This window comes from Solanum pennellii, chromosome 2 (genome assembly GCF_001406875.1).
Source record: "Solanum pennellii chromosome 2, SPENNV200".
Lineage (NCBI taxonomy): Eukaryota > Viridiplantae > Streptophyta > Magnoliopsida > Solanales > Solanaceae > Solanum > Solanum pennellii.
In genome coordinates, this window is record NC_028638.1 from 56,708,119 (window position 1) to 56,727,812 (window position 19,694).

The following is a 19,694-nucleotide window of genomic DNA, read 5'->3' on the forward strand; positions in this document are numbered from 1 at the left end:
AAAAATAAAAATTTGAAGTTGATAGTATTTTTAAAAAGCAAAATTAATTTTTTTGGGGGTTAGGGTTGGGGTTGGGGGCTGGTATGGGTGGGTAGGGGGACTGGCCAGGGTGGGAGGTAGGAGTTTAAAAATAAAAATTTGAAGTTGAAAATATTTTTAAAAAGCAAAATTAATTTTTTGGGGAGGGGTGGGGTTGGGGGAGGGTGGTCAGGGATCGGGTGAAAAAATAAAATTTTGAAATTGAAATTTTTTTTTAAAAAATTATGTTTTTCCAAAAAAAAAATGTAATTTGAAATTGGAGAAGAGCTTTGGAAAATATTTTCCTTAATATTTAAAGGGAAGACATTTTCCTTAATTTTGAGGAAAATGAGTTGATTTGGAAAACATTTTCCAAAACTTTTGCCCAACCAAACATGAGAAAATTGGGAAACATTTTCATACCAAACACACTCTAGAACTCAAGAATTTGTATGACTAAGTTGAGTTGGACAGAAATTAAAATAGGACCTCGAATTTTTCTGTAGAAAGGCAGATTTGCATCTGCAGAAGATTAAAAAAACAGACCATAAAATAAGAACAGAGGAATCACTAACAGAGTAATAGGAAGCTGTGCACATTGACCTACCAAAAAAAAGAAGAGAAGAAGATGAAGAAGCAAAAAAAAGAGCAGCTGACTATGGCAGAAGAGAAGCTGCAAAGCAGGCAAAGCAGAGGAGAAAGAAGAAGAAGACGTAACTAAAGGCTGAAGCTGAGGAGAAGAGAGTCACGTGTCAAAGAGAAAATTGAAGAAGAGAGTCGTGAGTCACGTTTGTTTTTAAAACCCTAATATTGCCATTTAATTATTAAGCACGTTTGTTTTTTTCAAAAAGAATAAAATAAAAAGGCAACAATGGTGCCACCTCACCACTCATCATTTCTCGCCATTGATCGCCTTTGAAAGGTTGCCACGCCTTACCAGTAATAGGCGCAAAACCTCTGGCCAAAGGCAATCGCATTTGAGAATTTGGTTTACTTTATCAGGAAAGAACCCAACACAATCTTGAATCTACTAGACGATTGAAGAAGAGAGTCACGTGTCAAAGAGAAAATTGAAGAAGAGAGTCGTGAATCACGTTTGTTTTTAAAAACCCTAATATTGCCATTTAATTTTAGACAAGATTTTCTCCTGAGACCCAGTTCCCATGTGCCCACCAATGTAGTTAACAAGAAATATACCAGTTTGGGACACGTTCTTGGTTGAATTCCAAAATTGACATCTCTTAAGCGAATAGTTCTGCTAAATTTTCCAAGTAGTGAAGCAACAACCTTCTCCTAACAACTAGAACATAGTTTGGGGCAATGGAAATCCTTGTGTTTTTGTTACACCATACATGATATAACAGCCCTAAGTTTTTCACAAGAAAGCTAAATGCACTAAAAGCTGCAAGCTGTGCACCAAATGATAAATATATAACCTTCTGTAACCCAGATTTGATATCTCATTTTCTGATGATATAAGCACAATTAACAAACAAAAAAAGAAACAGCATTGTCAACACTAAAAACAAGACTGCACCCAGTTAGATCATGAAAGTCTTTGGAACTACAGTATATCTGAAACAAAGCATATCATAAAAGTCAAGGTAGCTGCGTAGACTGACCTTCATCACAATACAATCCTCTAAATCTCCATATTTGATCATATATTCCCTTAGACCTTCTGTATCCACGTCCCATGGGATGCCTAAAACCTAAAAATCAAGAAGCAATCACATTAAGATTACAATCAAAGACAAACATGCCTTGAAAATCAAGAATAAACTAAAACTTACCACAAGCTTCTTCTCCGACATGGTAACGAAAATTTGTCTGACAAATTGATTAGCGGAGAGTGGAAATCGTTGGATATGCACTCAACTCGCTCTCGCGATCTCACCACACCTCTCTCTATAAATGAATCGCTCACACAAGACGTTTCTTCCTGCAGGTAACAGACACACACCTCTTTCTCACACACAAATATCATCATCATCATCATATTTCAGAACAAACTCACCAATTTCTCTAAGATCTTCGGATACCAAAGAAATTAAAATCACAACGAGTACTAAATTAGATTTACGCGCTCCACTGACCTTCTTGATTCCGATTACCAAAACCCTAATTCGCTCTCTCACTCCGCTCCGCTCGCTCTTCCTCGCGCCGCTCAGCTCCTTCAAACCCCAAGCCACTGCTCTTATCTGTCCCGTCTTTTTTATAATAGTATATATAATCCCTTCAGACCCGAGGCTTTTATTAAAATTACAACTATAACCCTTCCAGCATTGATATATAATCCCTCAATGGAAATTGTCTCACCATTATTTTTGGGATAATATTAAATATTTTCTTTAAGTTTGATTTTTGCAACATTAATCTCTCTTTTAATTTAAAAAGACAAAATAGTCAAATCACTCCTAAATCTATAACTAGATTATCAACTATACCCTTATATATCACGGGTGTCATATTATTTCCCTAGACAAGTTCAAAATAAAATATATATTTCTTTAAAATCGAACACCCAAATTCACATCAAATAGTGATTTGCACTCGTCCTACCGCGTAATATTACTTTTTTTTAATATTAAAAATAATTATTTTTCTCTATTATGCTTTTTCCTTTTAGATTTTTGTTTTCTACTTTTTATTTTTTCATTTTTCATTTCTTTTTTTCGACTTTAAAAATAATTTTCAGCTAAATAAATGCCTTTTTAGATATAATAAATTCCATGACTACTACATATTCTCAAAACTTTAGAGGAGATTTGATATCAAGAAAATCTCGATGCTCTTTATTGAAGCTATAGGAGAATGGGAAACTCCATTGTCGGAATTACTTATACTTCTACTACTAGTATAAAACTTAAAATAATACTTCAAAAATTACTAATAAGAAACACTAATTAGCCGAAATGACGATATCGATGTTGGCTAGCGGAGAGACTAGTGATTTCGATTTAACAAAGTTAACCTAAGAAGTCTTATAGACTCTCGCAACCATTTTAATAAATGGGTCTTAGCCATTAATTAGTTTGTTACCCAATGATTTTGTAAATATATTCTTCTAAGTTAATGAGTTTGTTACCTAATAAATTCTTCAACTTTTTTACACTAAAGTTCAATCTTCTTGACTTTCGATTTTAATTTTGAGATACCGCTAAATTTCTAAATCGATGAAAAGTGAAATTATGATGAAAAATATGTGTTTTGAAAATGAGGATTGACTTAGTGATAAATAGGTAATGCAGGCATAGTGGCGAAGGTGAGCTGATATTGTCTTGTTAAAGAGGAAAATAACGAATGAGGAAAAGGGAAAAAATGAAAAAATATATAAGAATAAAAGAAAATATAATAATTCAAAAGAATAAAAAAAAGTAATAGTATGAAACAAAGAAATAAATTAAAGCTATAAATATTTTTATTGCCTCTCGTTCCTTCAAAGAGAGTGAACTATACTCTTTTTTTTTTTTGCCATCTTAGCATTTAGAAGAGTAAATAATTATATTTTAAAATAGTTTTAGGAGGCTTCAACATTTAGGGAACAAATAGTTATATTTTAAAATAATTCAGAAAGCTAGATAATAAATTTCTCATAAAATATAAATGTATAGTTAATAATAGATTAAGGGGGTAATGACTATTTTCTCATTATAAAATTACAATCACCCTCTCCAATATTTCTGGAAGCATGGGTCATACTATTGTTAATTAAAGTGCATTTTCTCGAAAGTCATTTATAAATGTGTGCGTGAATCGTGATTTTGAACATAAACATTATTTGATTATTAATGACATGAGGTTATAATATAATTTATAATATATATTTTAAAAAAAACTAATAAAAGTATTGGAGAGTTCTTCAATATTACTGGTTGAATAATACTGATTGTTATTGAGAAAGTTTAGTCATATTTTGTGAAATAACAATACATATGTTAGCAAGCTTTATATGAGATTGAATTTTAAACTTTCTATGAGATAAATATTTTCTTAAAAATATTTTCAATCATATTTTTGAAGAGGATGCTATTTTTTTTATATATAAATATGTAATTTCAACAAGTATTCTGCCATTTAATAAAAATATAGCCACAACTCTCAAACATCACAAAGAGTACAAATAACACAATTATTAATATTCAATATGCTATGTGATTTTACCTTTGTTTACCAAATAAAAAACAATTAAAGATAAAAGAAAATCTTTTGATCAGAAATATAGTTCAATAAATACATTATTATTATTAGAGAAACTTTCGCAAACAATCACTATAATAAATTTATATATGTTTCATAGATATAATTTGCATATTTTCGGATTGTAGCTACAGTTTAAGCAACCTCGTTTGTATAAAGGTACATCTGTATAATTTAGTTGTTTTAAACAAACTCGAAAAAATGAATTTATACAATTACAAACATTAGAAGTGTAAACAATTATACAAATTCGGAATTATACAAAAGTTGTACAAATTTCTGAATTATACGAAATTAAAAGGTTAAGCTGCTTCATTATAATTAAAGTAAGTCGCGAATTATAATTTAGACAAATTATAGCTATGTCAAAGGACCATCATGTAGCTTGCCAAAAGAGTTTAAATTTTGCGTGCGGTATAGGTTTTGTTATATATTTACTATATATACATCAATATGTACAAATTTGAGTAACAAGCCTAATATACAATATGTGATTCTTGATTAATGTAGGAATAAATTCCAATTTCCAATAAGACACCAAAGTAGACGAGAATTGTCAAGATGATGTAGCAACATTGGTGAACAAATTAGCATCTCCCAAACAAATTGCATTAATATACTCTTGGGGACCATGAGCCGGCATGCCTGGAAATACTAGTCCATACAACCTAAGTGCTTGTAGAAGCAAGTTTTCTCTGTATTCTGCTCCATACAAATATGGAAGAAGAAAGCTTCTTACCAACTCCCACAGTGCATCCACCCTCTTTGATATTAGTGATCTCACAGAAAAGTAATTCCTGTCTGGTTCTTCTGACACAATCTATTGCACATAATGCAAAAGTTCCGATTAGTAATCTTGAAAATAAAACTTATTAAAACAATAAACACATTCGTTGGGTAGATGATCACACTCAGCTTATAGTATCTCAAAAGGTCAACATTTTTCAACAAAAGAAAGTGACTTTCTGAGATAATAAGTATTAGTTGAGTGACTATCTGAGAAATCAACTTGTACATATTAATTTTTTTTGTAGTTACCTTTCCTTCGTATATGCTGTTATAGTAAAGGCATGTTCCGAAGTGTTTAAAAAGCATGATAGAATCATCATAAGGCAATCTGGGCACAATATCATGACTGTAAACAAATCTACAGTATTCGATGCCATAATTCCTAAAATTTTCCTTCATGAAATCGCCAAACTCGGCATCACCTACTCTTGGCTGCCCAAATGTGTATATTGCTTCCAATCTTTCCAGTATAAAAGTCTCGTCATGAAATGCAAGAACTGCTGCAAAAAGAACTGCAAGCGCACCGCCTAAGCTGTGTCCTGTTAGGACAAACTTTGTTTGCTTATTTTTCTCAAATATATCTCTTAGTTTTTCCCTGATTGTGTAGTATGCCAATGGGCGTTGATCGTCTTGTGTGATATTGGGAAGCCATTTTTTATCTTTCTGTAAGCCCAGAGCTTTCATGAAACCGCTGTGGACCTTGCCCATGTCCTGGAATTCGTACCAAGATATGTCGAAATCTGTACTCCAATCATCTGAATTGAAGGGTTCTGTACCTCTAAATGCCACAATTATTACGTCTGGACAGCGAGTTTTATCATGAAATAAGAATCCTTGAGTTGATTTCTTTTCGTGATATTCTGCCAAAGCACAAGTTTATGTTAGAGAAACTCTACTCATCAAGGCTGGAAATTGTTCTGCATTTGTTACACTTCCAACAATAGCCAATTGTACGAAAAGAGATGAAAAATGCGATAATGTTATGTTAGCATTTGGCATATTGTTTAAGCTATCCATTCTAATTAACTTGTATACTTATCTTACCATTCCAAAAATCATAATAACCCAACAAATCCATCTGCCAAAACAGCAAAATACGTACATATTAGTACTAGAGTAAGACAGCAGTTGATCAAAATAGTGATTATCGTAACACGATTAATACTAACAAATACAGCACACAAGTTTTTAAAAAGTACTCTAATTTTTTTTCGGGCTAACTGAACTAGCTAACTGAAATGTGAGTTAGAGGACCTTCCATTGATCTTCAACAGTTGCTCGGATGAAGGCTTTATTCTCGTAGGCTACTTTTGATGCCACTGCAGAAAGTGCAACAATATACGTTTTATCCCCTGGTTTGAACTTCTTATGAGAATTCACTCTCTGGTCTATAAATCCGATAGTAGAAAGATAGCTGGCTGACTCTTTGTCTGGCATCTCTACCTTCCCTATCAACGACAATCCGGATTAATTTCAATTTACCCACATAACCGTAAAAGTGAGGAAAAAAATAGTATAAATTGAAGCAAATTGGAAATGTCAATTAAGAAAATTAAACTGGAATAACCTTGTAGGACTCTCAACAATAATATAGGAAGGCTTTGGTAAGTAGCAAGAAGATTTAGGCAGCTCTCTGAAGTTGAACCTAAGAAAAACAGAGGCTTTGAGATGAAATGAAATGCTTTTTGCACGGAGACGGAGAGAAAGATGTATCCTCGACGCTCAAAGGCTATCTCTTTCTCTGTCCAACTTTCTATGAATTTCTTGCTCTTAAGATCCCCTGAGAACAGAATACGTATGAGATCCAAAAGACTTGTTTCATCTGGTTTCAATTGAAGGTACTTGTTGCTACTCACACGTTCCATGATGCGTATGATTAATCAACGATGGTAATTGGAGCAATTTTTATTCTACTGAAATGAAGTAATGCCTTTGCAGATCAATCATTATCAAGTGCTAGCTTGTATATAATTAATGTACACCATTATTCATTTGGATCGACTTTATTTAGCTTAACGAAGAAGAAATTAGAAACAGACTTGATTCTGTCTCTTATGCTTTTTGAAATCTATGGAATTTGCGTTCAGGTGACACTTTAGAATCTTTCAGGACATATGCCAGGCCAATATTATAGGAGTATAGTAATGGAACAAGTTCAAACAGCTGGCAATATATTAGTATTATATTATTCTCACTCAATGTCAGTCTTTTGGAAATTCTATTAAGTCTTCCACGCTACCAATTTGAGAAGGCACATGAAAAGGATTCTAAGAGTGATACCATGGAAATCCACCTGTCCACAATACCTGGACGATCTTTTCCAGATCAAAAGTAGTGTGTAGTGAATCTTCGAGACTTATCGGATTAGCGCAACTAGCTTGTACATTGGGAAATCTGTTTAAAATTATGAGTTAACATATATTAGTAGCAAAGTGGAGACGAAGATCCTTTCTTCCTCCCCAATTAAGAATATCCACCATCCTAACAAAAGTGCAAGTTTAGAACTCAAGTATATATTCCATTGGATAAAATGAATTTTTCGCTTTGTTCTCCAAGGACTCGATTCAAGCTTCAAATCAATTAAATATCTAATAATACATTGGTGCAGGGAAAAACTAATATGTAGGATAAGAAATTCTAAAAAGCACACACTGGGTAGTTAATTATTTTATAATTATGCTGGTACTATGCCAATCTTTTGATACTTTGCAACGTCTTCAGTGGAATGATCAGATGATCCAAGCCTGGTAGAGTTAACATAATCCTGAGGACAATGAGCAGGCATGCCTGGGAATAGCAAGCCTATCACTCTCATGAATAAAAGAAGCCCGCCTTCCTGATACTTTTGTCCGTGTACACATGGTAGAATACAGCTTCTGATCAGCTCCCAAGCTGCGTTTAGCATCTTTGGTATAAACAGTAACAGAAACGACCCATTCTTGTCTGGTTCTTCAACTAAAATCTGCATTATTCAAACAACATATATTCGTTCAGGATATAGAGTTAATAAGTTTAGGATAAACTAGTTAGATCTTATTGTACGTGCATACTATAGTTTATTTTCTTTTTGCATGTGTAGATACAACTCGAACTGAATGAAACTTGCTCAAAATTGATTAAATTTACATCCAAATAGAGTAACATTTTCATGGACTAAATTTGTTTAAAAAGAGGTAGAAAAAGGGTACTTACTTTTTCTCTGTAGAGGCTATTGTAATAGATGCAAGTTCCAAAGTGCTTGAACAAGAAAGTAGAATTGTCAAATGGCAATCTTGGTACCATGTCATTGCTGTACACAACTCTGTAGTATGGAACCTCATGTTTTGTTAATTGTCCATTCATATATTCAATAAAACTTTCATCTCCAACTCTTGGTTGACCAAATGTGTAAATGCCCCCTAATCTTTTCAACAGCCAAGATTCCTCATGGAATGCTAATATTGCTGGAAATAAAATTGCAAGTGCTCCACCTAAGCTGTGACCAGTAACTAAAAACCTTGCCTTTTCATTTTTCTCCAGAAGTTGTTTGAGCAATTTTCTTAGGAAATAGTAGGCTGGAGGTGGCTGATTAATATGATCAGTATCAGTTTGTACAATATTTTTGGGCCATCCCAGGCTCTTTTGTAAGCCGAGAGCTTGAATGAATCCGGCATGGACTTTGCCCATGCCGGGAATGTCATACCAAGAGAGATTAAAGTCGGAGATCCAATCATCAGAATTGAAGAATTCAGTTCCTCTAAATGCAACAACAATCAGCTCAGGGTCCACGCTTTTATCTTGAAGCACGAATGCTTGTGTTGTAGCTTTCTGTTGATAATCTGTTCAAATCCAGAAACAAAACAAAATAAGGAAAATTCAAGATAAGGAATAATCTGTACCCCACTAAAACGACCCCCCAGACACTGTTGAGTGATGTGTTTTTTTATTTCCTATTCGATTTGAATTTCGATTAAATTCAGATCATACTCTCATTATGCCCCATTATGTGATTGATGCTTTAATTAGGTGTAGGGTCCCACAACGTGTGTGAATGCATTATTTGGTCTCCTCGTTATGACCCCTTGGGCAATTTGTCTCATGACCTTTTATTTTTCCGCCTACCCTCAGAAAAGATCAATATTACTCATTTATCTTTAAAAAAAATAACTCAAACTCTCAATTTATTAATTGACGATAAATGTATTTAATTAGTTGAGTAAATTTCACTAGTTTCGTTTCATAAGTTAGTAAGACTTCAAAAAATTTATTTTATTTTTATGATAGAAAGCAAGATCCATCTCAGTGGTTGGGCTAGAACATTCCTATATAGATTATAAAATGTGGGTTAAAATTACTATTTTTTTTTGTCAAACATTATGCATCAATCATTTAGTTATAAGTGAACATGCTTTCCTTTTCGATTTATAAGAAGTCAGGAAGAAATCGTGTTTTGCGGGGTTTAATATTTATAAATAAATTATAGATTATTGCATGATAATAAATTATTATTATATTAAATATAAAATGAACATGTGATATATAGTAGAGTATTAAATATTAATATTGATCATTTTTATTTAATGTTGATTAAATTGTTTGTTAGTCTAATTTCGCTCTCTTTCATTTTTAGAGAATAACCCTAAAATAGAAAAAATGATTATTCTAGACAAAAAGAATACATATAATTAGTGGTAGTATTTATTAAAGATAAATGTAAATTATTTTAAAGCTCAAACCTATATATCTTAGCACATACTAATAAAGAGGCTACTGTCATAATTATTCTTTTAAAAAGCAATAGTACAAGACTGTGAGGTAGAGCTCAGCTCATGGTCTTATTTAAAGTGTACAAAGGTTTAAATCCGGCTATTTTGTCCAATTCACAAAAGAAGAAAAGACTTATATATTATTGGATTTAGATTTGATATATCCTCATTATAAAAGTATTTTATATATAGTTTTATTATTATAAATTGACTTACATATATTTTTAATGTTATAAATATTGTTCATATATATTTTTATTGTTATAAGTTTAATTTTTTTAAAATCGTATATTAAAAAAAAAATTCACGTATAAATTATATTTTGATTGATAAATATTATTTGATTTCTTATTCTATTTATTTTTTTCTTTCATACTTAAGTGTTATGAGAAACAAAACGTGAATAAAAACGGAGAATTTTTTTTTTGAACTACATTTATTGGTTATGTTGTAATATAATTTTAATATCACTAAAACACTATGAGGCATCTATAACAACTTTAGAGGAAAATGAGTGAAAAATTAACAATCAAATAATAAATTCAAGTCAGCTGTTGAATTAATTAAAAATGATTTAAAGTTATTTTTTCATTTTCATTTGAGAAAAGTTGTATATGTAAATCATTTATATAACTGTAGAGTATATATAAATAACTTTTGTGATGAATATATATCAATCTAAATGGCAAAATCGAGAAATGTATCTTACCATTTGCCTATTTAAAAATAATTATACATAATGAACAGCTCTAGATATAACTTTGAAGCAAAATAACTTAAAAATACACCTATGGCAAGCAGATATGTTGCTGGTTCAAACTCCCTCTTATAGAACAAGAGAAATCGAACTTTACTTCCAATTGTAAAATGAGATTTTTGTTGTTGTCAAAAAATAAAACGGGTAACTTAATTATATTATTTTCGTTGTTGTCAAAAAATAAAACGGGTAACTTAATTATATTATTTTCAATAATTTGAGCACTACTCCATGATATAATCACTATGTTTGCAAAAGTTTATACATATTACTAGTAGGAGTAATAAATGTCTTACCATTCCAGAAGTCAAATGATCCCACCAGATCCATCTGCATAATATTGAAACGCAAGATCTGAGCACATCCTTCTTCATTAATTATTAAGAAAAGAGAGAAATAAAATGGATGCCTGAAAACCTTTTTATGTCTGATTTGTAAGAAAAAAATTTAAAAATATTTTTCTTAAGTTTCCCAAAAATGGAGTTAGAAAAAATAAGTTAGCTCCCACCCTACCTCTCTTAGTTTTTTACATATAGATAATAATTACTCCCTCGTTTTAAAAAAAAAAATTTTTTTTTAGTCTGTTTAAAAAAGAAGAAGCTCTTTATATTTAATTTAACTTTAATTTAGGATCACAAGATACAAAAGTATTTTTTGTACTCTTAACCTTCGTGTCAAGTCAAACCAAGTTATTTTTTGTGAAATTGAGGAATATTAACAAAAACAGTAAGTAAAAAACATGAAAACATTTTGGTTCATAACCAATATGTTAGCTCAGGTAGTTTACCTTCCAATGATGGTTGACAGTAGTTTCAACATATGCTTTGTTCTCGTAAGCTGCTTTTGCAGCCATCATGCTGATTCCCTCATCATATCTTCTACGTCCTCCAACATTCTTACTAAAATCCAGATCAACTCTTTTATCCAAATTCCCAATAAATGACAAGTACGCAGCTGATTCCTTATCCGGTGATACAGCTTTACCTACAATTATTGTTCATAATTATCAGTACTACTTCATAAGATCTAAAAAAGAAAAAGTACTGGACAAAAAAATAAAACGCGTACATATTAAGGATTTGAAAAGAAGACGGAAGAATCCGCCATTGACGTTTTGAAGGTTAAGCCAGTACTCAATGGCATTGCCCAATCCGGCTAAAGGTTTAGCAGTTGCGAGTAAAATCTTCTGGACCAGTATGGATAAAAATATAACCCATCTACGTGACAAAGGCTCCTTTGTCATTTCTTCATTAGGGCAGTCGATGAAGTCTTTTTGTCCCAATTTTTTACCGGAAAGTAAAAGTTTTGCCAAATCTAATACGCTACATTCTTCTGGCTTTAGCAACATATAGTTGCTACAGAAAGATTTGTTGCAACTATTGCTCGCCATATACTGCAGATCAATGATTATTATTTGGTAAAGTAATTTATTTATTTATTTATAGAAGAGAAGTGCATTTCAGCTTGTAATGTATGGGTCTATTTATACTACTAATACTAGTTAGAGGACAATTTTTGGAAACTTTGAATTCTACGCTATTCATTATGTTTTAGGTGAAAATGGAGAGACATAGGTGGGGTACAAAAATTATCGAGGATTAGAAATAGGGTAAATGTAACTATGTAGATAAAATCTAAACGTGTTACATGTTTTTTTTAAAAAAAAATAATAATAAAAAATTATCAGGTAAAGTGCAAAATCAAAAAGGTGATTTCTTCCTCAAGACTAAACAGTAGCGGCCGGTTCCTGGAAACATTGGCAATTATAATTTGTTTTTTTTTAAAAAACTTAATTTAGAGAAATCTTACACATGAAAAAGATGCAATTTTATTTAGTCGAACTTATTATTTTAATGGAAGGTATAAAACCAAGACATATACACTAACTTATATAATTAAGATTAATTGACTACCTAACAACCATTGTATATTATCTTTGATATCAAACGAAGAAAAAAGATATTAGTACTGTATAATTTAAGTTGGTGTTTGCATAGTAGGGCTGGCTATATGCCTTTTGTTTATTAGGCACAACATCTTGAATATTGGAAAAGTTGATTGTCAAATATACCACTGATCTATTTTATTAATAATATAATGATTAAATTATTTAGTTTTATATAAGTACTTGATTATGTATAATTAACTTTGATATGACTAAGAGAATGATATAAACCTACTGGACCTGAAACAACCTTTATATTTGTTTTTTACTCCTTAATTAATTTGAAATTATAATGATAATCATAGTGTCTAGATCAATTTTAATTTCAATATGTTAACTAGGTATCAAGTAATTCGATTAAAAATATCACCTAAAATTTTTTGTTTTCAACAAATTTTAAACTTGACATCGCAGTGAATCACTGGGCCAATTCGAAACTATAATTAGTTACCAATTACTAAAAGAAATGATCCATTTGTGTAATAATTTAAATTAAATAATCAACTCAATCAAATTCACGTGTCCTGTATATTGTTTGATAAATCTTGTCTGATTTTGGGCTAGTAACGTAATTCTTTATTATATATATTACTGTTCCACCAACCTGTTAGACTTTTGGTATTATTACATTTTAAATTAAGAGTAATATTTAAGAGCCAAAGTTAATTATAGCAAGTTGTTTAGATAATAGTATTTTTTATTTCATTTACTCTAGAATCAAATACATAGACATCATCATGTGTGGATATCCATCAGGTGTAAACGTGTAATGATTTTTTATTTTCATAAGAAAAAAAAGAAAAGAGGCTATCTCCCCCTGATTATTTGGATTATCTTTGATATTAAGAGAAGATCTTTTTTTCTTTAAAGATGTGATTTTCTGTATACTTATTCTTATAAAATGAGAAAGAATAGTTCATTAAATGAATGATCTGTTTCGACAATTACGAGTTAATTTTTATGATGTAAATTAGACTCAATATTTAATTTTATAAAGTATTAAAGTATAACTCATTTCATATAATGTGTAAAAATGACCTTAACTATAACAATTCCGTCCAGAATTTTAAAAGTTGGACTTATAGATAATTTAAAGTTGAGATCACTTATCAAATCTTACTTGCTTTGTTCTCCAAGGACGCGGTTCAAAACTTCAAAACAATTTAAATATCTACATTGGTGCAGGGAAAAACTAATAAGTACGCTTAAAAAAACACAAACTCGCCAATAATTATGCCAATCTTTTGCTACTTTGAGACGTTTTGAGTGATCCAAGCCTGCTGGCATTAACATAATCCTGAGGACAGTGAGCAGGTATGCCTGGCAGTAGCAACCCTACCACTCTCATGAATAGAAGAAGCCCACCTTCTTGATACTTCCATCCGTTTACACATGGTAGAATACAGCTTCTGATCAGCTCCCAACCCGCATTTAACATCTTCGGTAAAAACAGTAACAGAGCCAAACCATTCTTGTCTGGTTCTTCACCTAAAATCTGCAGTAATATTCAAAAATAATTTAATACATCCATCTCTCTGGAGAAAAATAAAATAAAATTGAGTTGTGAATAATTACTTGTTTTTTGTAGAGGCTATTGTAATAGATGCAAGTTCCAAAGTGCTTGAACATGAAAGTTAAATTATCATATGGTAATCTTGGTACCATGTCATTGCTGTACACAACTCTATAGTATGGGACCTCATACTTTGCTAATTGTTCCTTCATATAATCAACGAAATTTTCATCTCCAACTCTTGGTTGACCAAATGTATAAACGCCGCCTAATCTTTTCAACAGCCAAGATTCCTCATGGTATGCTAATATTGCTGGAAACAAAATTGCTAGTGCTCCACCTAAGCTGTGACCAGTAACCACAAACTTTGCATTTTCATTTTTCTCTAGAAGTTGTTTGAGCAATTTTCTTAGGAAATAATAGGCTGGAGATGGCTGATTAATATTATTAGTATCAGTTTGTTCAATTTCTTTAGGCCAGCCGAGGCTCTTTTGCAAGCCGAGAGCTTTCATAAATCCGGCATGGACTTTGCCCATGCCGGGAATGTCATACCAAGAGAGATTAAAGTCGGAGATCCAATCATCAGAATTGAAGAATTCAGTTCCTCTAAATGCAACAACAATCAAATCAGCGTCCACGTTTTTATCTTGAAGCACAAATGCTTGTGTTGTAGCTTTCTCTTGATAATCTGTTCAAATCAAGAAAAAAACAATATGAGGAAAATTTGGAAGAAAGAAAAAATAGAGGGTAAAATCCTATGCGATAGTTTTTTTTTTTCATATCTAAGTATGTTAAAAATATAATTAAATAATACAATATGACCTCTGTTATTAAATAGTAAATTTTAAATCATAAAAATAAATTTTTTTGTGAATAGCTTTTTAGCTTTAAAATATGGCATGAAGATCTCCCTGACAGACATTTGATTCCCGTACAAATAACAAAGAGATTGTTAATAGGTTGACTAACGACAATTACACTATTTGTATATTGTTAATGATCATCATAATATGATTAAAATATTGTTTATGATGATCGTTGCACCTAAAATTGATGCTTTAATTTGGTGTCCGGGTCCCACCATTATTCTTAGTGGATTAATTAGTGTCCTTCATATGGTTTTGGCCCTTTGGGTAATCTCGTCAGTTACTTTAACACTAAAAAATTTATCTTCTTATCATGATCCAGCATGTATCTAACTGGTTTGAATCATGAATATGATAATCTTTGATTAAATTTTAATTTTTTATTTAAAAAAAATAGGATAATTTATTGATTAAAATGTTGGGTTATATTTTTTGCTTCAAATATAATGTGTCATGTCATTAAATAATTATTAAAATATATTTAATTTAAACTTCACGTTATATAATGAAACTGTTTATTCTACTACAAAATAAAAATAAAAATAAAAATAATTTTATTTTATTATTCTCGATGTTTGCAAAAGTTTACAGATTTATATCTTACCATTCCAGAAATCAAAGGAGCCCACGAAATCCATCTGCATAAAAATGGAACGCAAAATCTGAGCACAACCTTTTCATTTACAAGGGGAAGAAAGAAGAAAAAACGGATGTATTTAAATTGTATATATTTTTCTTAATAATTAGAAAAACAATTTTTTTTTTAAAGTCGAAATAAGAAAAACGAATTCTAACAAATATCATTTCATATTGACTATCTCTTTCTCATATATTCTTATAGTAAGATAGGTAGTTTACCTTCCAGTGTTGGTTGACAGTATTTTGAATCCATGCTTTGTTCTCGTAAGCTGCTTTTGCAGCCATTATGCTGATTGCCTCATCATATCTTTTACATCCTCCAACTTCTTCAACAATTTTACTAAAATCCAGCTCAAATCTTTTATCCAAATTTCCAATAAATGACAAGTACTCTGCCGATTCCTTATCCGGTATTACAGCTCTACCTATAAATCATAAATATATCTCGTACAACTCCAATAGAAAGATCTAAGTATCACATAAATTGAGACAGAGGATAATATATAGTACATACCTCTTAAGGAGTTGAAAATAAGACGGAAGAATCCACCGTTGACGTTTTGAAGGTTAAGCCAGTATTCAATGGTATTGCCAAACCCTGCTAAAGGTTTAGAAATTTTGATTAAAACCTTCTGGACTAGAATGGAAATAAAAAACACCCATCTACGTGACAAAGGCTCCTTAGTCATGTTCAATTCTTCATTAGGGATGTCTACATCAACGAATTCTTTTTGTCCCAAATTTTTGCTGGAAAACAAAATTCTTGCCAAATCAGATACACTACATTCTTCTGGCTTTAGTAGCATATAATTGCTGCAGAAGGACTTGGTGCAACTACTGCTCGCCATTCTGCAGATTAGAGAAGGTTGTGTTTCAGGAGTATTATTTATATAACTACAATTCAAATTTCCATCGGACTATTCATTTTGACTTTTCCGAAGTGGTTTGAATTAACTTATTTTAAAATAGTTTTAAGCTAAAATTAGAGAGCAATTTTCACATATAGCAAATAAAAAATTCATATTTGTATGCTGTAGCAAAGTTTGCATAATTGCGCTCCATAGCAAACATAAAACTGTATAATTCGCTATACATATACAATTGTATAATTCGCTGGCCTAAATTGTATAATTCGCTGGCCTATTTCGCTGCAATTTTATAATTCGCTATCCTATTTCACTGCGATTGTATAATGCACAATTGTATAATTCGCTGCAATATTTTTATGAAATTTGCTTTGCATACAGTTGAATCGAATTAAAATGTATGTGTATTGCATAATTATAAGTGTATAGCAAAAAGATATATGTTTTTCTCTCGCTTTATACAAAAACGGAAACACAATATATACACTTCTGTTGTATATAGTTAGAAAAAATTGTATTTCACTGCAATTGTATAATTCGCAATTGTATAATTCGTTGACCTTTTTCTCTGCAATATTTGAAGTAAAATGTTTGTAAATTGTATAATTAAGTGTATAACACGAACATATATATTTTTGCATGTGTATATACAATTTTTTCTCGCTTTATACAAAACAGAAACAGAATTTATACACTTTTGTGTATAAAGCGAGAGAGGCGGGTGAGAATAGAGAGTGGCGAGCGAGATTTTTGGGAGAGAGACGCCTGGCAAACTTTAGCTAACGTTTGCTATGGAGCACAATTAAATCAAATCCTAGCTACTCCATTTATTTTAGGTTATTAGTTTGTTGTTATATATACAATTTTCTCAAAATTAAATAGCTTATAGGTAATTTTAAAATATTTAAATAAATCTAAAATATTTACAGACACATTAATTAAGTCATAAGTATAAGCTAAAAACTATAAGTTAAAATTTCTAACTTATACCTTTTAATTATAAAGCAAAATTTCTAGATTCATTAATTTTGATCAGAAAGTAGAGAGACATATGGGGTACTGCTGGCCCCTACAGAAAATTATTTTCATGTCCACTACTAATTAATTAGTCCGGTAAGGCTGTATGCTTTGTCTATATTAGCTAGCTACTTGATCCTTCCTCCGTATTTTATTATCAATTGAGTTATTAAGATTTTTGAGCCGTTTATTCTAATTTTAACTATGTATTAATTTTTGTTATTTTTTAATTAATCTAAAAAAATAAAAAATTTAACTCTGTAAAACTTATTTTGAATTGTAAGTTTTAATCATTTTCTTTTATCTAAATCACTAAAAAAATAATAACAAACATGTTAGTTGAACAAAAATCAAAATCAGCAAGAAAAACATTTTCAGAATAGAAAAAAGAGGCTGTCCCATAAATTGACCGTAGATATAGCAGTGCTAAAAGTTTATAATTACAAAAATTCTTAAAAATAGATACAATAATATAAACGTTGATATATTAATCTGATGTGTGAGATACATTAATTTGATACGCAAGATACACAAATGTGATGCGCGAGATATATTTTATACATGATACACTAATATGATGCGCGAGATACATTTTATACATGATACACTAATATGATGCGCGAGATACATTAATTTGATGCGCGAGATACTCTAATATGATGCGCGAGGTACATTTTATACATGATACACTAATATGATGCGCAAGATACACTAATTTGATGCGCGAGTACATTTTATACATGATACACTAATCTGATGACGAGATACATTAATGCGATGCTTGTGATACATTAATGTGATACGCGAAAATAAATTTTTTTGGATATTTCTAAAACTTATATAGGGAATAATAGATTTCTCTAATTAGTCCATAGAAAAATGACAAGGTAGGTACCGAAATGGTAGCCATTAATGGACGTGTTAGATTGTTTTATTTAAATTTGCAAAAATTAGGTGCTTAAAATTAACTAATAAAAATATGACTAGTTGAAAAAATTCTTTTTTTTTTAAATTACTTGCTCGTTTATTAACTTGCTATACCTTTGACATGAAAATCAAAAGTTAATCATGGCAAGTTGTTTTAGGTAGTATTTTTTTAAAATATTCATTCAACTGTAGAAACAAAAACATCATTATGTGTGATGTTCTTTTATTTTCATTAGAATATTAATCAGTGGGGTGATCTCCTCTTGATTAATTTGGATTGTCTTCTTCTTTTTTCAATAAACAAAGGGTAAATTGGGCCCGGCCCCATTTTATCAATTCAAAATCATAAAACGAAGTGGGTATTTGGATCATCTTTAATATTTAACGAAGAAAAAAACAATTCAAAAATAAGATTTTATATATAGCTATTTGGCATTTGCAGGGCAAATTAGAGTTGAACTTTTCAAGTTATGTTGATCCACTCAATAATAAAATGTCCAATATAATACTCACAATAGAAAAGAAAAAAAATAGTGTGTACAAATGTTAATCTACTTTGTGGTGGTATATATTTAATGCAACCATTTTTTACTAATTAATATATTCTGAATCTAAAGTTTCTATTTACTAATCGCTTTGGAGATGACAATTAATTTGTTTTGCTTTTTTTTTTTTTAATTAATACTTTGAAACGATTTAATGAGGTTAAAAAGAAATTGGGAAGAAGGTACGATAAATAGCCAGTCCAATATTGCATAGATAATACCCTTAAAAAAAAAACTAAATATCCATTTATCTATTTATATTACTCCATAAAAAATAATTTACACACATTAGCACTGTGAACTAATGCCTAAAACTTGATTAAGCACGTGAATAAATTTTAATGGTTCAATTGGTTGACTATTTTAGAGTTCAGTTTTGTACTTTGTAATTTCTTTCTCATTTTTCATTCCCCCGTCCCCAATTTTTATATTTTAATTAATAAAAGAAATATCATTTCCACAGAATAGACACTGCAAAAAGAACAGTATACATTTGATGAACGGTATACTTCTATCGATTTATATTCTCTTTTGTGTATTTCAACTTCTATCATGATTTTTATTGATTATTTGTTCAACTTTTCTGTTTGCAAGAATTTTTTTCAACCTAATTATATGATTTAAATTGTTTACACAACATTTGTATAGCTACTTTTGTCGCATAAATAAATTTGTTATTTTTTCATATTTGATTAACTTAAATTTTTTCCAATCAACTCAAATTTCAATTTTTACTTCAGCCTTACCCTTACCCTATTCCTGAAACCATAAAAAAAAAATTGAAGTATTAATTTTGAAAAAATATTTTAGGGTCGAAAGTCTAGTCATATCTCAGGTCGGATTTTAGAATAGTCATTGTGGTCTCTT

At 30.6% G+C, this 19,694-nt stretch overlaps 4 protein-coding genes across 6 annotated transcripts in view; all 4 read right to left on the reverse strand.

Moving 5' to 3' along the window:
• The window catches only part of LOC107011176 (RNA-binding protein Musashi homolog 2), an 8,515-nt gene extending 6,246 nt beyond the window's left edge, over nt 1-2,269 (reverse strand). For 2 of the 3 annotated variants that reach the window (XM_015210563.2, XM_015210562.2), the window contains exons 1-3: nt 2,115-2,269; nt 1,812-1,960; nt 1,641-1,730 (exon numbers count right to left, since the gene is read on the reverse strand). In XM_015210563.2, coding sequence (XP_015066049.1) covers nt 1,641-1,730; nt 1,812-1,832 — 111 coding nt within the window. In that variant the 5' untranslated portion in view covers nt 1,833-1,960; nt 2,115-2,269. Of the gene's footprint in view, nt 1-1,640; nt 1,731-1,811 lie in introns of all 3 variants that reach the window. The other variant, XM_027914333.1, reaches the window with a different exon arrangement.
• A 2,330-nt stretch (nt 2,270-4,599) lies between these two features.
• Nucleotides 4,600-7,089, reverse strand: LOC107010460. The gene is made up of 5 exons (XM_015209746.2): nt 6,575-7,089; nt 6,262-6,455; nt 6,052-6,085; nt 5,257-5,867; nt 4,600-5,038 (listed from the first exon to the last, which is right to left on the reverse strand). The coding sequence occupies exons 1-5, from the start codon at nt 6,870-6,872 to the stop codon at nt 4,775-4,777; spliced, it is 1,401 nt and encodes a 466-aa protein (XP_015065232.1). The 5' UTR covers nt 6,873-7,089; the 3' UTR covers nt 4,600-4,774.
• Nucleotides 7,090-7,514: 425 nt separating this feature from the next.
• Nucleotides 7,515-11,978, reverse strand: LOC107009404. The gene is made up of 5 exons (XM_015208739.2): nt 11,578-11,978; nt 11,297-11,493; nt 10,806-10,839; nt 8,200-8,825; nt 7,515-7,969 (listed from the first exon to the last, which is right to left on the reverse strand). The coding sequence occupies exons 1-5, from the start codon at nt 11,897-11,899 to the stop codon at nt 7,682-7,684; spliced, it is 1,467 nt and encodes a 488-aa protein (XP_015064225.1). The 5' UTR covers nt 11,900-11,978; the 3' UTR covers nt 7,515-7,681.
• Nucleotides 11,979-13,540: 1,562 nt separating this feature from the next.
• On the reverse strand, nt 13,541-16,351 carry LOC107010424. Its single transcript, XM_015209706.2, has 5 exons — nt 15,987-16,351; nt 15,692-15,897; nt 15,438-15,471; nt 14,030-14,655; nt 13,541-13,949 (listed from the first exon to the last, which is right to left on the reverse strand). Exons 1-5 carry the CDS (start codon nt 16,318-16,320, stop codon nt 13,686-13,688), a joined length of 1,464 nt encoding a protein of 487 aa, XP_015065192.1. The 5' UTR covers nt 16,321-16,351; the 3' UTR covers nt 13,541-13,685.
• Between the last annotated feature and the right edge of the window lie 3,343 nt (nt 16,352-19,694).